Genomic DNA, 19,503 nt, shown 5'->3' on the forward strand with positions numbered 1-19,503 from the left:
TGTAGCGGGTGAAAAATCTCAAAGGAATCCTAAGGTGCTTCAAAGCAGTCTCTAGTTTAAGACTAAGAGCCTATATGGTTACTCAAGAAGTTCCGCTTGGATAGCCTTATCAGGATAATGACACATGTCGATGATTTTTTCTGCTATCGTTGGCACCAATTCCAATAAAAACAAACATGTGGTTGTTAAAAAAAGTTGTTATCTTGTACTAGGCAATATGGATAGAAAGTTGGTTTTAGACTTCATTCCATAAGGTACACAAATGAGCAGCTATTTGTACACAGTTGGCACGTGTCATACACAAGGTATTCAATAACGGTAAAGGTGGCGGCCATAATGGCCAGCCTTATGGCCGTTACCATACGGGCCGTAACGGTTGTTACAGTCCCTGAAAAGGTCATAATATTTTTGAAGGAAGAAAATGTATCAGCAACAGTGTCCTGAGCATTGGCTTTGTTATCGATAATATTGCCGATATTATCAGTATTGCCAACTTGGCAATACAATAACACAGGTAGTATAAGAAATTCTAGGTATTGGTGATATATCTCTTAGTATCACCAGTGTATCGATATCGCCGATGTATTGCCAATGCTTTTGACCATGTAAATTGGCGATATTTTGATACTATTGCTCACGTATTACTAATGTATCTATATCGCCAAAAATCTGTTTATTAAAAACTATTCCATTTCAAAATTTCTTTATGAATGCATAGTTGTATTATGAAATGCATGTTTGTATGTGTGTATATGTATGCATGGATGGATGGATCATATGTATATGCATGCATGCATGCATGGATGGATGGTTAGATGATTAGATGGATAGATTGATCATGCACGTGTGTTTGTATGTATGTATGTGCATGCATGGATGGATGGATGAATCATGCATGTGTTTGTATGTATGTATGAGCATCCATGGATGGATCCACCATTTCCCCATGTTTCCCTGATGTTTTATTGAGTCAACGATACACACTTTAAGGTCCCCATTAAAGGGAAACTTTTTATTTGATTCCTAAATATAGAAATATATGTCTTTTTTGCTATTATTTGATTCTTAAAAATGCAAATGTGTATTTTAGCATCTCTGAAGTATCATTGAAAAATTCTACCATTTTTCCCATGTTTCCCCAATGTTTCGTTGAGTCAGTGTTACGTGCTTTTAAGCCCATTTAAAGGGAAGCTTATTATGTATGTGTCTTTTTTTTTTTTGGCAATTATTTAATTATTAAATATGCAAATGTGTGCATTTTAGCATCTCCTAAAGTTTTGTTGAGAAATTCCACAAATTTCCCCATGTTTCCCCAATGTTTCTCTTGGCCAGTGGTACATTTATGGGTATTGGCGATATTGATACATGTTTCCGTATCCTCGGCCAGTGATGCATGTAACAATACTGATACTATGAACGCTGCATACATGTAACAAAGAATGTGAGGACCAATAGTGGAGAGAGTTTCCAATTATTTTAAGCTTACACTAGGAGCTATCATTGAACCCCTATCTTTTTCAATTGGTTACGGACTAGCTAACATGGTATTACAAGGAAGAGGTAATGCAGGGGCATTTTCACACTGAGCTCGAGTGGGGTCGCTTGTGGGATGCAGGGGCACACTCGGGGTGGGTGCGGCCTACGGAGGATGTCTCGTGTTCGAGACTCCTCACCAGGGGTCATTAATGCACATTTCACACCGGGCTCGAGTGGGGTAGCCCGTGGGATGTGGGGACACACTCGGGGTGGGTGGCTCATGTGATTTGGGGCCCACGAAGGGGGTTCGGCCGAGGTCCTAACCCATGAGATGTGGGGCCTGGACTATGCGATAAAGGGATTAATTCGCCATACTCTAACAGTTCGAGCTTTTAGAGCAAGTGGTTAATTGTCCTGCATCAAATTGGTATCAGAGCGGGAGGTCTCGGGTTCGAGACTCCTCACTGGGGGTGATTAATGTAGGGGCATTTTCACACTGGGCTCGAGTGGGGTCGCTTGTGGGATGCAGGGGCACACTCGGGGTGGGTGCGGCCCACGGAGGATGTCTCGTGTTCGAGACTCCTCACCAGGGGTGATTAATGCGCATTTCACACCGGGCTCGAGTGGGGTAGCCCGTGGGATGCGGGGACACACTTGGGGTGGGTGGCTCTTGTGATTTGGGGCCCACGAAGGGGGTTCGGCCGAGGTCCTAACCCATGAGATGTGGGGCCTGGACTATGAGATAAAGGGATTAATTCGCCATACTCTAACAGTTCGAGCTTTTAGAGCAAGTGGTTAATTGTCCTGCATCAGACTTAATAATCTTTTCCTTCATTTTGAGGTGGCTAGAGCTGTTTGGAATCATCTTTTTATCCTCTTTGGGGTTTCTTGGGCTATTAATTAGTTCATCCGGAGTTGTTATGGGTTGGTAGAAGGTCCTTATCCAAGAGAAGCAATCCTGTGGGAGATGATACCGTATGAGTTTTATGGGAATCAACAAAGAAATGAATTGCAGATTTTTTTTATTTTTATTTTTTATATGGCATTAGCAGCTTGGTGAAGTCCCCAAAGAGAAGTGCATGCATGGCCTTGGAGAGGGCCATGTGCACTCCTATCCTCAAGAGTATTTTGATCTCTGTCTCTCCCACCTCTTGGGATTCTTTTGTTTGAAGGGAAAACATTATATTCAATTTTTATGTCATGCATTTTTCATTCTTTTTTGTTTTTTTTGTTTTTATTTTTTGGTTATTTGCAGCTGCTGCTTGATCTCTTTGGTTTTTTTCCCCACACATCGTTGTAGCCTTTTTTTTTTTTTTGAAATAAAAATTGAGTTATTATTTAGATTCAAAAAAGAAAAAGAAACGGGGAAAGAACTCTCTTACCTTCGTTTCTGAAAGCAGACCTTGGCCCCCCCTTTTTTTGAAAGGTCAGACCTTAACCTTAAGCAAGTGGAATGGGACTTGGAAGTTGGGCTGTTGGGTTTTCCATGAATGCCAGTCAAAATGGTGTCCTGGTATGATTAGCATTGTGTGGAACTCAGAGGTTCATGGATGCTGAGTTCTGAGAAAGAGAGTTCCATGGATAGAGAAGAGAAGTCTTTGCTTTTATGGAAGAACTCATCTTCTCTACTTGGGCCTTTTTAGTGGAACTTGATTTCTTAAGTGACAGCTTCCATGGGGAATCCAAATGCTATAACCCTCGACTTCTATGGACCTCGAGTTCTTATGTGGATAATTCCATGCATTGAAACAACCCCTTAATATGGAGATGAAGAAATAAATAATTTGCAATGGGTAATTGGGGAGTTTGAAAGACCACTTGATTGAGAGTGATAATTGTGTTTGTATAAAGTGTGGTGGCTTGGGTCTAATCCCTTGCACTTGAATAACTGCATTTATTTATTGATGTAACTGAATAACATGCATCCATCTAACTGAACTTCTTTGTGCTCAATGTCTTACCATCCTTTGTTCACACTCTTTACAATATTCAAATGGCATTAATCACCTATTTACATGCATCCTGGTGCAGGATTTGCTATTTTAAATTATCCAATGGAGCAATTACAAAGACTTTTTTTTTTTTCTTCTATACTTATTCTTCTCGCTCGTGTAGGCCCATAATTATTCTAAATTGGTAATGGTAAAAAGGCATGGAGTAAAATCCAACATGCTCTGCAAACCCTTTGAAAGTTAAAGAGGAGGTTTTGATATGCCATCGGAAACTATAAGCTTCCTGCTGTTTTGAGTTTGTGTGCATGCACGCTTTTTTGTGTCTGTGCACACATTGATTTACGTACATAACGTGAATTTCACATAACGTGAATTTCTCTATGTATGCATGACTTCATGTACCATTTGTTCTGTATTCCAAAGTTATCTGGTCATACTCTCTTTAGTCATTCTATGCCAGGCTTTTCATTGGGCCTCATTCTAGCCCTGCAATCGGTTATTTCATGATACGACCTGCATTGATTTTGTAGGATTGCTTATGCTTCATTTCACCAAGAAATGTTTTAAATACCCTTGATTCTGAAATGCATTTCATTTCATGGCAGCTTTGCTTAAATTTTTTAAACCCCTAGAAATAACAGCTTCAAGTGGTTGTATGAGCATTGAAACCAATTATGATTCATCAGTGTGCATTTTCTTGCACTCTGTTCTCATGTGCACATTCTTTAAGTTGGGCCCTGTACTTAGTAGTAAACAATTCATTTATTCGGGAGAGTTAAAACTCAGAAATAGTGCTATAAAATTGGGTGATTTTGAGAGTTGGTCGGGATCCTTACGTTGCATTATGATTTCACTTTTGCAGCACACTTGAATCATTTTTTGGAGCTATATTGCCTGCAAAACTATAGCTTTTGCAGAGCTGCCCTGATTGTAGGTACTCTTTTCCTCCATCTCCTCTCCTGCATTGGAGTTATACAACATGTTAGATTTGTTATCATAACTCCATGTATTGCACACATTTTTTCTTTTTTCCTTCTTATGGTTTAATTTATCTAGTGGACCTTTTGGAATACGCTGCATATTACATGTAATTTTGTCATACACATACTTCTCAAGATATTCTTTTTATTTTCTATCATCGGTAACCTGATGATGTGCAGGTTATTGAAATATTGTTTACTGCGATAGAAGGTGGAGAGCACATTCGGTAGCTATAATCCTGGATACAATGGCACAATCCCCGATATGGGTGATAGAGACAAAAAAGAAAGTCTAGGTTCCTACTGTTCATCTATATGAACACTTGAATCAAGTCTAAGAAGGGGAGTGGTTCATCTAAAAAATAAGTATCTTACTTCAATCAAAAGTTTCAAATCGTTAACTTGTAAAAAAAGAGAAGGATTTTTTTTTTCTTTGAAGGTTTGTATAACTATAGCAATTATGTTTTAGTAGCCAAACATAATTCAAAGGGAATGCAGTGTGACTGTGAATTATGTGGTGTTCTCAAGTGTCCACCAGTGGGTCTAATTTGTTGCCACCCTCGCATTGTAGATAATGGAGACGTGTCGCAGGCCTCATATGTCTGCAGTTGCCCATAGACTACTTCAGGTTCTGGTTCTGGGCAAGATCTGAGCTGTCTCTCAGCTGGTTGTCTGTGTCCGCCTTATGAGAAGTATAAAGATGATTGACATTGAAGTACAAGTTATCTTGTATGTCTCTTAGTATGCAATGCTAATAGTCATCCTTTATGGTTGCTGACTGGCAGGAGCTCATTCTCTGATGTTGGATTGGTTTGAGCTCCTTTCTGTTAAGGGCTTATTACTGAAAGTGCCTCTAGAGCTTTAAAGCAAATGCCATGGGCTCAGCAGGCAAAAGAGAAGGTGAGAAAGAAGGCGAGAAAATGGTGAATATGTGTCAAGAGCTGTCTGGGTGGATCAAGGTGAATAGAGAAGCAAATTGAATCCACCAGAGAAGTCCCTTGACCTTTGGTGAAGTGAGTGGATGGCATTGTTTCTGTTCAATTTACTGGTCAAAATTCTAAAATGGAAGCTAGTTCATCTTCAAAAGATTAGGTGAGATTTGAACAACGTTATCCCAAGGGACCGAACCACAACCATAGAAGATGATGGGGGTTTTGCTTTTTTTTTTTTTAGTTGGGCCCAGAAGACGTTGCAGGAGCCATTAACGAAGTCAATAGAACAAAGTTTTTATTTATTTATTTATTAATTATTTTATTTTTATTATTATTATTATTATTTTTTGGGGGAGGCAAATTGTGGTCTTGAAGTGTTCTTTAAGGAGAGGATGTTCGCTATGTTTTCTATACCTCACATCTCTCGGCGCCGAAGAAAACCTTACTTCCGTTGGCAATGAAGGGAGAATGGCATAATGTGAAGTGGTAGGATCATCTTAAGAGCAGCATAGGATAGCTACTGGACTTGTTGTCTATCCTGGTCAGATAAGCTACGTAATTTCAAATGTGGAGCCTTCTATTTCCACGAGGGATAGGAAAATTCCTAGAGAACTAAGAAACGAGCTCTTTAATGGGCTCAGAAATTGGATAAGACTCAAGGTAAAAAATGAAAGACACATTGTCCATACAAGTGGTGATGAAAGGCCCAAACTTGTTGTCCCACCAGGCATGTGTATGTTCCTGCTACTAATGGTTCTGGGCAACTGAACTTGTTGTGGGTTGGTTGTCACATGAAGAGTATCGGGGTGACAATTGCAAGGTGCTCGCCAAGGTTGCTTAATATGTGAGGCATTCGGTCAGACTACGTTCGGTACAAAAACACCAAAATGGAGCTATGTAAGCTGCTAAAGATCACACTGGTAATTGTACTGCAAAACCTGCAAACACCTTTTTTTTAGAGACTGAAAATTTATTAAGAAGTCTGCAATAAGATGGTAAAAGAATACAACAAAGCTGAAAGGCTAGAACAGAAAGGAAAGATCAACAGAATGAACTGCTTTAATGTAAGGAGCCCACTTCGATAAGGCACATTTGACAGATTGAATGACCCTCTCAATTCAAGAGCTCCTATTTTGGAAACACAGACTGTTGTGGTCCTTCCATATGAACCAGAAAATTCCCATAATAGCAAGTCGCCAAACTGCTTTTTGAGACTTGCCAACGACCCCTCTTAAGCGCAGCCCGCAAGAGGTGGTCCATGGAATTCAACATTAGCCAAAAAATATGGAAGCGGAAGATGAAGTGATCCCAAACTTAGCGGCCGAACGAACAATGGATAAAGTGATAGTCAATAGGCTCTATGTCTGCCATACACATTAAGCATATGTTGGGAATGATAAGGGATCTTGTTTGAAGATTATCGATGGTTAAAACCCTCTTCCTTCCTACCAACCAAACAAAAGCTGCAACTCTTGGAGGAGCTCTGAAATTCTAAAGATGGAAAGGATAAGAGGGAGAGCTAGTTGGCTTAGAAATCAGGCTATAGAAGGATCTAACTGAGAAAACACCCAAGCTATTGCCTTTCCAAACCATCGCATCTTGATCTTGGGGCGAAGGAACATGAAGAGATAAATGATTCAGCAGGCTAATGGATTCCTTGGCATTCTCATCATTAAGATTCCTACGACAAGAGGGAGACCAAGTCGCTACCCCGTCACATACAGAATAACAACGATCCACAAGAATAGACCTATCTATAGCAATATTGGCTATTCTCGGAAACAACTTGAGCAAAGGACGATCTCCACACCACATGTCGATCCAAAAGTGAATGTGGTTTCCTTTTTCGAGAGAAAAGGAAATACCTTCCCAGAACATATATTCGGTCAAAATAATTGCCTTCCAAACACTGGTGGCACGATAAAGAGAGGAAGCCTTTATGCTCCAATCTCTCGCTTGAGTGCTGTATTTGGTAACAATAATTTCCTTCCACAATTTATCCTCCACTTCGAATCTCTAATGTCACTTCCCAAGAAGAGCAATATTCATAAGATTACGATTTTTCAAACCGACACTACCCTTAATCAGTTTGTAAACGTCTTCACAATTTAGAAGATTGAACTTTCACCTATCCTCGGCCCCCTTCTATAGGCAATCTCTTCTCAATTTATTGATCCTTTGCAAAATAGAAATAGGGCATTTTAAACGGGATAAAAAGTAAACGGTCATGTTGGACAAGGCTGCTTTAATAAGAAGTAAACGACCTCCCATCACTAAGTTCGAGCGCTTCCAAGTATATGGCTTTCTTTCAACCCTTTCGATTACCCTATCCCAAAGGTGCTTAACCAGTTTCCTGATACAAAGCATCAACTCAAGATAAGTGGAAGGGAAAGAGCCAGTCTTGCTTTTGAAAACATTTACCAAATGCAATAATTCTTCGCGCTGCATATGAATGCCCATCATTTCGTTCTTAGAGGTATTAACACTTAGGCCTGAAAACTGCTTCAAAACACATGACTTTTCGAAGGTTATCAATTGAGATATTGTCTGCATCGCATAAGAGAATCGTATCATCCGCGTATTGGAGATGAGAGACATGCACCACAACCTTCTCTACCTTGAACCCGACCATCAATCCCTTTTTGATGAGGACATCACATCACATACGCCTGTGTACGTATCAGAGGAGGCGGGCCCCAGTTTCTCTGTGGCTAGGCGATTATCCGTGTTGAAGACGAAGACTCCATAGTGCATGTACGAGCATCTGGAAGACCCCACACTGGGAAGATGCACACAGGTTGCTTTAAGGAATGATTTGGACCATTGGATTTGGGGGACGCGGTGATCGGACCGTTGGATCGCATGGATTACATAATCGTTGGATGCACATGGTGGGTTTTTTTTTTTTTTGCTATGAAAAAAAAAGGAAAACTCTCTTGTTTTCTCTCTAATCTTCATGTGATTTGAGGATATCTTCCATGTGATTTGGAAGAAAGATCAGTGCGAGGCCTATCTTCATCAACGAAAGTGCCAGGCTTCCTTGTATTCCCATGTTCGCATATCTTCATAAACAATTAAGGTATTTCTTCAAGTTTTTTCTATTATTCTCCCTTTCTTCAAAATCCATTAAAACACTTCCGTTTCTCCTCCTTTAACACCTTCTCCATAAGCCGAACCTTGGAACCCAAAACCCAACCCTACCTAGCCCACACATATGGACCCATAGGGCTGGCCGTACTGTCCCATCCCCTGTCTCTTTGGCATTCCACTACCCTTACAACAAAACCCCCTTCATTCCTAACCTACAAACCTTAACCCTAACCCTAAATCCCAAATCTACCAATTTTCCCCAAATTCCCAAACCTTAGATCTTCAAATGCTTTGATTAACCTTCAATCCCTAATTTTTCTACATCCAAAACCCTAATTCCCATCTCCTAATACTTAAATCATTTAATCCCTTCATCCAATTCACCACTTTAATCTTAATCTCACCATTTTCCCCAAACTTTCTTAACCCTAGCTTTTCCCACACCCAAATCTAGTAAACTCTAGCTAGTACTAGACCTTCCCCTTTACAATAGACCTAACCCTATGCTATTTGGATGTTTTTATATCCATTAGATCCTAGTTTTTCATGTTTAATGGTCTTGTAGGACGATGCTTGGCAACTTAGGCTTAAACTATGCATGTTTTCCTCTTAAAATCTTAATATTTGTGATGATGTTGAATTCATGCATTGGTCCTGCATCACTTTTCCTCGGCCATACAAAACATCCTACTAAAGGCTTCCCCTACCACCATGAAGAGATACTAGGATAGTGAATCTCCCGGTCTAATGCCACAAGAAGCTTTGAAAATGCCATTCAGTGATCTGCTAATCAAAATAGAGAATGGAGATTGAACACATGATTTTATCGAACCTCTCCATTTAGAACCGCAGACCAGCCGCTCTAGCATATAATCTAAGAAGTTCCAGTTAACATGGTTGTAAGCCTTCTTAATATTGATCTTGCATTCTATTCCATTATTCCCTTGTCTGTGTCTAGCATCAATGCACTCGTGAGCTATGAGGGCACACTCTAGAATCTCTCTCTCCGCAACAAAAGCCCCTTGGTTTTCCAAAATTATGTTAAAGAGAACATCCTGAATCTTAGGGCGAGGATCTTAGCAAGAATTTTGTACGGACTCCCTAGTAGGCTTATGGACCTGAAGTCTTTTAGTGACTCCGCTGACTCCGCTCCCTCGATCTTAAGGAAAAGAACTAAAAAGGTCACTCCAAGGTCTTTGGAAAATGCAGCTTCTTTCAAAGAATTCTGAGATATAGTCCATCACATCCTTGTTAGTAATTGACCAAAACTTCTGAAAAAACAACATTGGAAAGCTGTTGGGGCTAGGAGCCTTCTCTCCGCACATAAAGTCTAGGGCCATCTTCACTTTGTCTTTAGAAATCAGTTTCTCAAGAGAGTCTACCTCTGAACTGGACAAGCGAGGAAAATCAAGATTATCTCGGCCTTCTCCAAGAATCATAAGAAATCAGGTTCTTGTAAAATCGAACAATGGAATCACATATTTTCTTTTTTTCTGTAGTTCCAGAACCATCCACCACCAGGCTGCTAATTTTGTTGACCTGGGCCCGAGCACTTGCCATACTATGAAGAAAACTTGTATTCTTGTCCCCACTTTTCAACCATAATGCACGAGATCATTGCTGCCATTTTTTCTACTCATCTTTGAAAAAGAGGTATACTGACAAAACTGTTCTTTACTCCCCCTCTACTTCTGATAGCTGACCCAATTCTTCTTTAATATCAAGCTCATGAATCTTAATCAAGATAGATTCAAATTCAGCTTCCCTAGCCCCCAACACTTCTTTTCTTCAAATTTTAAGTTTTTCTTTGAGCATCTTGAGTTTTCGCTGAAGTTTGAAACGCGCGTAGCCTTCCACTTCAAAAGAAGACCACCATTCAGAAATCAAGTCTTGAAAACCATCAATTTCAAGCCAAGCCGCCTCAAATCTGAATGGGCTTGCTCCCCAATTTTTATTTGACACCTCTAAGACAATCGGCCTATGGTCTGAAACCAGTCTTGGCAAATTCCGCTGCTAAACAAGGGGAAATCTTTCAAGCCAATTTTGTGAAACAATGAACCTGTCCAAACACGAGAGAATAGCATTCAGCTGGTTTTGGTCCAGTCCAAGTGAAATGAGCCCCTCCTAAAGGAAGATCGATCAAGGCATGCTAAGCAACGCAATCTGAAAGTTTTTTCATGCCACTAGTGACTTGACCTCCATTAGACCCTTCGTAAGAAACTGCACTACATTGAAGTTGCCTCTGATGCACCATGGGTAGTTCCATCTCTGTCTAACAGAAGAGATCTCAGACCACATATGATCGTGCAAACCAGATGAACAAGGGCCATAGACCGCTGAAAAAACCGAATGAAAGTCGGACGAGCAATCTCAGAGAATAACTCAGATCGAAAAAGACCCTTCGAAGCTGTCCTCCATTTTCCAAATATCTGTGTTCCAAGCTACAATGATTCCCTCCCACAGAACGTGAAGCATTCAAAGACAGCCGATTGAAGTTTTGAATACCCCAAACAAATAATAACATACCCCTGTCAACTTCCTTGAGCTTCGATTCTTGCAAAGCTATAATCCTAGCTTTGGATTTCCTGGAGATCTTCTTCACCTGAGCCCTTTTCAACTTACATCCCAGGCCCCTAACATTCCAAGAGAGGACTAACATTGATCACCGGCGCTACCCATGTCAACCCTCTTGCTTCTGCTGGATTTGTTTGACGAGTCATAGTTGATCGAGCTCTGCAGACTTAGAAGTTCATACCTTCCTTTGGAGAGTTTCTAGCTTTCGAAGATTGGTTACCCTGAAACCCATAGGCTCTTTGACTCTTGATGAACTGGATAAAATCAGTGACGTCATCCTTATTAGCACTGAATGATAATCCAATCGTATCACTCACTCTTTCAAGAATGTCCTTGGACCATCTGATTTGTGCTTCTAAGAGATTCAAAGTGTTTATGCCACCAACTTGATCAACAGAGGTTACAGTGGCTTCCGTCTGAGAAACAACAATACAGTCATTAACTCCTTTTGAGGCTTAGAGTGGAGTGATGACAAGGCCTTCCTCCAGAAGATAATCCTACGGATGAACAGATTCCATTGTTAGAGGTTCTTTGTTAAGATTGTCAATTGTTAGAGGCTTCCTTTATGCTAGACTGCTCATCCCGGTCATCTTCCCCGGAAGGTGAATCTTCATAATGGCTTGTGCTTGCTTCAGTTAGCTGAAGCGGAGCTCCATTAAAGGAACCAGCTCCGAGCTCTGCGTGAGAAACACAGTATGTAGGTAACTCGTCCTTAGGGACTTGGAAGTCTTTCGAAAGGTGGGTGACTAAGCAAGGAGCCTTCTTTGCATGTGAAATCGGAGGCCCATGTGGAACAGAGCTCATGAGACGCATGTGGGGAAGAGCACAAAAGTGCAAGAGAGAGATGGGCCTCATCACCATGTGGCAAAGCCAGGAGACGAGCTTCCTCGATCAGAGAGGTATCATCTTGCTAGATGTCAAGTGAAGGCGCGGGTCTGTCCCCAGTATTCAAAGAGGGGGGTGGGTTCGGGCTGGCTCCGAGCCTCTGAATTTGAAAAAGCAGGTTCAGAATGATTTCGAACCACCACGGAAACAGCTGCAGCCTCACTCACTTGCCACGGCTCCCTAATTGTCTCCTGAGTCTGGATGAAACTGCCATCTATTGAGGGTTGGGGACCCTTTTTTGGTACAGCTGTTGAGACTTGCCATTTCTGCTGTCTTAGCTGAACCTTGTTCGAGGCTTGCTTCTGCTCCAAGTACAGACGCAAGTACAACATAGAAGACCTCAGTAGAGTTGAAAGGATGGGAATAGTGGGCGTCCTTGGGAAAATTTGCACCAGAGGAAGATCTCATAGAGTTCCCTCTTAGTTGAGGCACTAGTAGGTGCCTTGAGCAACAAAGGGTAGACTAGAGGCTTGCTTCAGCTTCAGTGTTTTGAAGTGGTCTTGAGCTTTTCTGTTAACGTCTGGAAAAGAGTGTTGGTGGGTATAACAGGTGAGGAGGAGGTTCAAGTCTTGTAGATGGGATGAAATTAAATATTTCCATAAAATACATCAGTCTCCATCTTGGGGCAAATCCTAGATTCCATTGTTCTGGGATCCTATAATACAAAGAATTTAGATAAGGTTAGCTGCTTGGAAATGATCCTATCTTTCACTAGGAGGAAGACTCGTGCTCATCAAATCAGCCTTATCCAATCTTCTGATGTACTTTTGGTCTCTCTTCAAGATGACGGTTAGTGTGGCAAAGAGAATTGAGAAACTTCAAAGAGATTTACTCTGGAAAGGGAAAGATGAGGGCAAAAAATTTCACCTTGTGCATTGGGGTGATGTGTAGAAATAAGAAAGAGAGTGGTTTGGGAATAGGGAGGATAAGTGAAAAATTGGGCGTTATCAAGAGAGGTGGTGGAGGTTTAGGGAAAAATCCAGAGGTAATGTGGAGGAACATCATCTGCACAAAATGCGATTCTTTAGATGCAGGTTATTTTTCTAAGATCCCCTTGGCAGTGGTAGCTCAGAAGTGTAGAGAGTTATTATCGCGATTGGCATAGTTTTGACTGAAGAAAGAGTGGGAATCCTGAACAAGTCAAGCAGGAAGGTTGGTGTTGGTATTCAGTTCATCGAAGGTCGTGGCGATGGGTGAGATTCTAGCTTGCAGCATGGTTAGGTGATCTCCGGTTAGCAGAATCTTGTCCCTCTGTTTTTGGTCTCCTAGTAAACAAAGAAGCTGTGTCGGAATGCTACCAAGGAATTGGGGTTCCATGGTTTGTAATGTGTTGCTTCGTAAAAACTCTGGTGGAGTATGAGATGCTTTTGGTAGCCTGATGGCGAAATTGCATGTGGTGAGGTGTAACCCCTCATTTGAAGATAGGAAGTATTGGAATGGGCACTGGGAGCTTCATGCCATCCTATGTACTTCTGAGTGTTTTGTGTCACTGTTAGGGAATGTTTGACATTATTCCTGCCCTGCCCAGAGTTCAATCATTAGCTTGGGTGGCCATGGTGAACAAATTCCTTTCTACCAACAAAGTCAAAAAGAGGAGCATTGTGATTCCTAATATGTGCATTATGTGCAATAGTGCGTACAACGAGGTATTGAGGAACCTCCTTTTTCTTCATTGCAAGTTCTCTAGGGATGTATGGAGTCACTTTGGACTCTTTGGGGTGGCATGAACTACTAAAATATCTCAATCAGATCTCATCGTGTGATGGGGAAAGGCCTTGTTATCATAGAGGCAATATCATTTGGATTATGGTCCTGTAAAACATAGAATGAGGGGTTTGGAAAAAGAGAACACTTAAAATTTTCAAGGACAAAGGAATCTCAGTGGATTTGGTTAAGCAGAGAATTCAACTCATGGTTGTGAATTCGAAGGAACTCCCTCCAGGCCTTGCCTAATCCTGAATTTAAAGGAACTCCCTCCCTGATCTTCTTCGTATCTTCTTCAGAATTGATCTTCTATAGTCTTGGAAGCCAGTTAGGTCCAAACGTTGCTTGTACTTTTGGCTTTTTTCTTTTTTTTTTTCCGGCTGAGGATTGTTCCTCTCTCGCAGTCTTTTCTTTTTCTTGGATGATCCCTCATCACCTCTCTTTAGTTTTTAGCTCGTCTTATTTTTAAAAGTTCTGTTATCATTTCATAGAAAAAAAAATGAAGAGTGGTTGAAGGTAGTGATTACCGAATGCACCCCTTTATATTGGTGAGGTTCCCTGTTGGTAGACATTGTGCAGGCTCCAAAAGTCGAGTGAACGTAAGCCATGTGACAATTGCTCCTCCGACCACCTTAATCAGATAATGACTTGTTACTGATGCTGTTTTGACGTTTAATTCCTGGTTGCGTCTCTATAAACATACTGTCGAATCCCATGTATGGCTGCCGAAGACCCGGTCTATCACTGCAAGTGGCCAGATGCATTTGGCTGCCCAAGGGTCCAAGCCTCTAAGGCTAGTGAATTCCATCTCTCAAACAACTAATACATTGAATCTGACCTGTAGATACTCAGAATCATCTTAGATTATTTTATCAGATAGCTTGACATAGTATCCTCTCTCTCTCTCTCTCTCACTCACACACACAAAATCCTGAGGTACCATGTTGATTATATATATATTGAAGATTGTCTAGATTTATGACTGTTGTTGCACTCCATTTCCAGGGGTGGAGTGATTAGAAATCTGAGTTCTTGTTCTCTTTATGCTTATAAAGTGACCTTATCATATAGATCACACCTCTCATGTGATTAGAAGATTGTCTAGATTTATGACTGTTGTTGCACTCCTTGCTACTTCTCATGTTGAAAGCTGCTATCATTTCGTTCTGCAGTGTACTTGTTTTCTTATTGCTGAAAAACTTAAACAGATTTTTTTTTTTCACAGGTCCACAGCTTGGTTATACTGTGATCTTCGGGAGCTATGCATCTTTTCTCTTCATCCGAACAGGTTTGTTAATGCATTTGTAATGATTTTATCCCTAATACTGTTTTGAGAAGTGTTTATTTCACCTATATTCTTTATCATCATTATTAGAACATTATTGGAACATAAAACTGTGTACGTGACCTTTTTTTAACCGTGTATATGACTTGATTTCTTCATTGTAATGTACGTGAAAAATTGATGTTTGGCCAAGGCCTTTGCATGTGAGGTTCCATTGGATATGTGTTTTTGAGATGTTTCCTCTAGGGCCCCACCATTCATCGTCATTGACATCATCATCATCATGACTAAGCCATATCCTAACTAATTGGGGTGAGCTATTCATGATGGCAGTTATGGTGAAAGTTTCATCCTGCCGCTGACCTGATGCAACCCTCCATATGGGCCTGGTACCGGCCAATGAGAGCACAAAACTCCCATAGGCACTATGTAATGGGGGGGGGGGGGGGGCGGGGGGGGGGGAGAGAGGGTTCCTCTTGGGACCCATGTTTTTGCTTAGCAAGTTGTTTGGCCTTTTTTTAAAGGTAACAGAAGTTTTATTAAAAGTGACTACCCAAGAAGACCTTGGGCAGGGACAATGCTACCAAGCTTGTTTGCATTGTAAGCTCTAAACCTTAACCGTTTGTAAGTTCCCCTTCAACACGACAGTTAGGTCAATCAAAGTACACTGTGGGGAATGGTCTCATTTGCATGTAAGTCGGAATTTGGAAATACAGGTTGAGGAATTTGGTGATTTTGACAAATGGTGTGTTGGGCTTGATGGAAAATTGGGAAATTTTCATAATCAGGTTTTTAGAATTTGGAAATTTGGGGATTTTTGGGTAGGGAGATTTGGGAAAATTGAGGAGATTAGTAGGTATGAGAGATGGGGAAAATCAGGGGTTTTGCTAAATTGGGAGTTTGGGTGAAGGAAATTGAGAAAATTTGTAGACCTAAGGTAGGGAATTGGGGAGTTTTTGGGGTTTGATAAAAATGTTGCTTGAGTTTCCTAATTGGGGAAAATTGGGAAAGAAGAAAAAGGAAAAAGAAAATAAGGGTTCTGTCTGATAAGGAGGAAAAGAAAGCAATTAATGTTGATATTTTGCTTCCATGGGAAAAAAAAAAAAGTGGATTCCAAGAATGGGATGTTTTTGCTTTGTAAGGACAGTTAAATTTATTCGACAATGGTCTCCTTGAATCTTATGCTAGAAAAGGCAAATGTGGATAAGGCTAATGATGACTATGTGGAATCCACCATTTTTCTTGCAAATCTAACAGGAGAAAATGTTTTCTTTTCCCACAAAATCCTCATAACCAAGCAAGCCTTAAACAAATTCTTAGTATTCAACTTGATCTAATACCAAAGTTAATGGAAGTAAATTGAAAAAGGAGAGTCTTGGTTCAGAAAGGTACCTTTTTCCTTGAAGTTCGAACCACAAAATTTGTTCACTGCCGTGCTATTAATGACAATTATCCCCACTCTTCTTCTACCATATGCAATACATGCGAAAAGGGAAGCAATGCATGTATGTAACCCAATAAATAACTTTTTCATTCATCATAACTCTTCACAAAAAGTTATTTACATGTTTATATGTTTACTCTCAAAGCAAAGGAAACCCTAATATAATTATAACCATCCATTGTTTCTTAATTTGACCATCTGTTTGACTACAATGTTAAAAATGACGAGAACTCCTTTGAATCCTGTCACAACCATATGGCCTTTATTTAGGGCATGTTTGGATTGCCGTTTACTGCGGTTAATGAAAATAAAGGTGTAATGATTATTTTTTACAAGCGTTTTAAAAAATGCTGCACGAGCTAGAATGCAGAGCCATCTGGTTATGGCTTTGTCTCATCAGCGTAAATCGAGACGGTCAGTCCAACGGATTCAAGAAATGCCAACGGATATGCTATTATTGTTGATTTCTGTTGTAGCCTTCAGTACAATGTGGAGTATGTGAAGCGCATGCACCTGCATAGTGCCCTCTATTTAAATCATCTCCCACTGATAAATGTGATCCAGCTTCCAATGAGAAAACTCTTCTCCTCCGTCTCCAGAGACGCAATCCAAGTAGACCACTCTTGTGATCCATGTTGCTGTTCACCTTCCACCGAGGCCCCTTAGTGTCTTCCCCAACTCTAGGTATGTTGTTTACATATGGAATCAAGGTGTTCCGTAACGGTAACGGTGGCCGTAAAGGCCACCACCGTTACCTTTACGATACGGGGCATAACGGCTGTTACGGCCCCATAACGACCGTTACGCTCTCTCTCTCTCTCTCTCTCTCTCTCTCTCTCTCTCTCTCTCTTTCTCTCTTTAAATTTATTGACCCCCCCCCCCCTCCGAAGAACCTGTGTCTGCCCCATAATGTTGATTAAAAAGTATAAAAAACTTGTATATATTCAGTAATAGACCATTATAGGGCTATTATGGCCTCTATAGGGGACATAATGTGCCGTTAACGACAATTATGGGTCATTTTTTCCATAATGTTGTCATGGCCATTACGACTCCGTAACGTGTAACGGTTGCTACCGTTGCTTTTATGTACCGGCCTTCACGGCCCCGTAACGGCCTTTATACCACACCATGCATGGAATGGCCCTCTTTCTATGTATGGGCTGAATGTACATCTCTTATAACCAGTGATGATTTTGGGTGCATGGGTTGCCTGTTATTGCATGTCCTTCAACGCCCATACATGGCCGCATGAAAATATGTCCTTGAACTACACCATCTGCCACCCTTCCATTGTTGACTTGTAGAAAGTGACAAGATACACATGGATGAACTGCGGCCCTAGCATGGTGGAGAGGAAGCCTATTCAAGTTTCTTGTAGCATCCATCATGGTCTGGCTATCCAAACACTGGACAACATATATCTGGTGTTTAGGGGCATGCACCATAATTTTTCGAAATCAGAATCCGCGTCAATTCATCAAATATCCAATTGTTGTAAAACCAACCACTAGCTGAATACACTTTATTGCACTTCTATATTCAAACAGCTTCATCCAGGTCTTCTTTTCTGAAGAATACAGCTTACTATACTTGTCCAGTGTAAGAATTAGACTTTTACTATCCTTTACCATGGTAAATGGCAATCCAAACATGCCCTTAGATTGGCCATAACTCAGTCGGACGGTATTTGGAACTTCATGTTCTGGGAATCTTTTGAAAGCTAAGTAACTAGGCTTTCAAATGAGCTCAAGATCATACAATTCCGATACGGTGATACCATTTGATTAAACCATGACCAATTTACAAAAAGCCCATATGGTTGCAACGAGATTGATGAGGATATCATGTCACATACACCCTTACGTACGTATCAGAGAACAGTTTTATCGTAGCTCAACCCGTGTGACTGGTTCTATGAAAGGGACATTTTTTTGTTGAGTTTAGTTGGCCCTTTTTCTAGGTTTTGTTGAGTCCCCATCTAGGCTATATAGGATTTTGTGTCGCATCTAGGTTAAAGTCACATCTAGGGTTTCCTTTTAAAGTTTCCTTGTGTGTGCCCACTCGTTCAGGACGTGGTTTTGGTCTACATCCAAATATGAATCTAGAACAGATTGTCGAGGCCCTTAATGCTATCAATAACTGTCTGACGACCATTGAAGCTCACAATGGAACCACTGCCACTCAATTAATCGCGACCAATGCGCGCGTCAATCAACTTGAGGCCTCCTTACAGGCAAACCCTAGTTCCTCTCCCACCAAAGAGCAATGAGGAGAAGAAAACTGAGGGGAAGTCGGGTAACCCAAGAGATAAGGGGAAATCCCAACCCAAGTCTCTCCATGTAATTAACGCCAAGGAATTTGAGAGAGACTACGGTAGATTCGATGGTGTATGCCTTAGTGGCAAGAGAAATTACACCTGAGGTTAGTGTAGGGGGACCCGCTGAGGTGAAGCCAATTATGGATGAGTTTCACGATGTATTTCCAGAGGACTTACCAGATGAGCTTTCACCCATGAGGGACATCCAACATGCCATCGATCTTGTCACTGGGTCGACTCTACCAAACCTTCCTCATTATCGAATAAATCCTACGGAACATGAGGAATTGAAGAAGCAAGTAGACGAACTCTTCAGAAAGGGTTTCATTTAAGAGAGCATGAGTCCGTGTGCCGTGCTAGCACTTCTTACGCTCAAGAAAAATGGCACGTGGCGCATGTGTGTGGACAGTTGAGCCATCAATAAAATCACAGTCAAGTACCGGTTTCGCATACCGCGTCTTGATGATATGTTAGACATGATGGCAGGTGCCACGATCTTTTCAAAGATTGACCTCAAGAGCATGTATCACCAAATACTTATATGCCCAGGAGATGAGTGGAAGACAACCTTCAAGACGAAGGATGAGTTATACGAGTGACTAGTCATGCCCTTTGGCTTGACTAATGCCCCGAGCACATTTATGAGAGTGATGACCCAGGTGTTGAAACCCTTTATGGGTAAGTTCCTTGTGATGTATTTTGATGACATTCTTATTTATAGCACATCAAAGGAACAACACCTCCACCATCTAAGGTAAGTTTGTGGGGTCCTCAAAATTAAAAAGCTATACTCTAACCTTAAGAAGTGTACATTTATGTCAAAGAGCATTATCTTCTTAGGGTTCATCGTATCATTTGAGG

General features: G+C 41.0%; 1 protein-coding gene across 3 annotated transcripts in view; it reads left to right on the forward strand.

The window, feature by feature from the left end:
* Positions 1-19,503, forward strand: part of LOC131234488 (CAAX prenyl protease 2) — a 44,398-nt gene that overhangs the window by 17,033 nt on the left and 7,862 nt on the right. For 2 of the 3 annotated variants that reach the window (XM_058231409.1, XM_058231407.1), the window contains 2 exons: positions 4,291-4,362; positions 14,819-14,881. In XM_058231409.1, the coding sequence (XP_058087392.1) occupies positions 4,291-4,362; positions 14,819-14,881 (135 nt within the window). Of the gene's footprint in view, positions 1-4,290; positions 4,363-14,818; positions 14,898-19,503 lie in introns of all 3 variants that reach the window. The other variant, XM_058231408.1, reaches the window with a different exon arrangement.

This window comes from Magnolia sinica, chromosome 19 (genome assembly GCF_029962835.1).
Source record: "Magnolia sinica isolate HGM2019 chromosome 19, MsV1, whole genome shotgun sequence".
In the NCBI taxonomy this organism is placed as follows: Eukaryota; Viridiplantae; Streptophyta; class Magnoliopsida; order Magnoliales; family Magnoliaceae; genus Magnolia; species Magnolia sinica.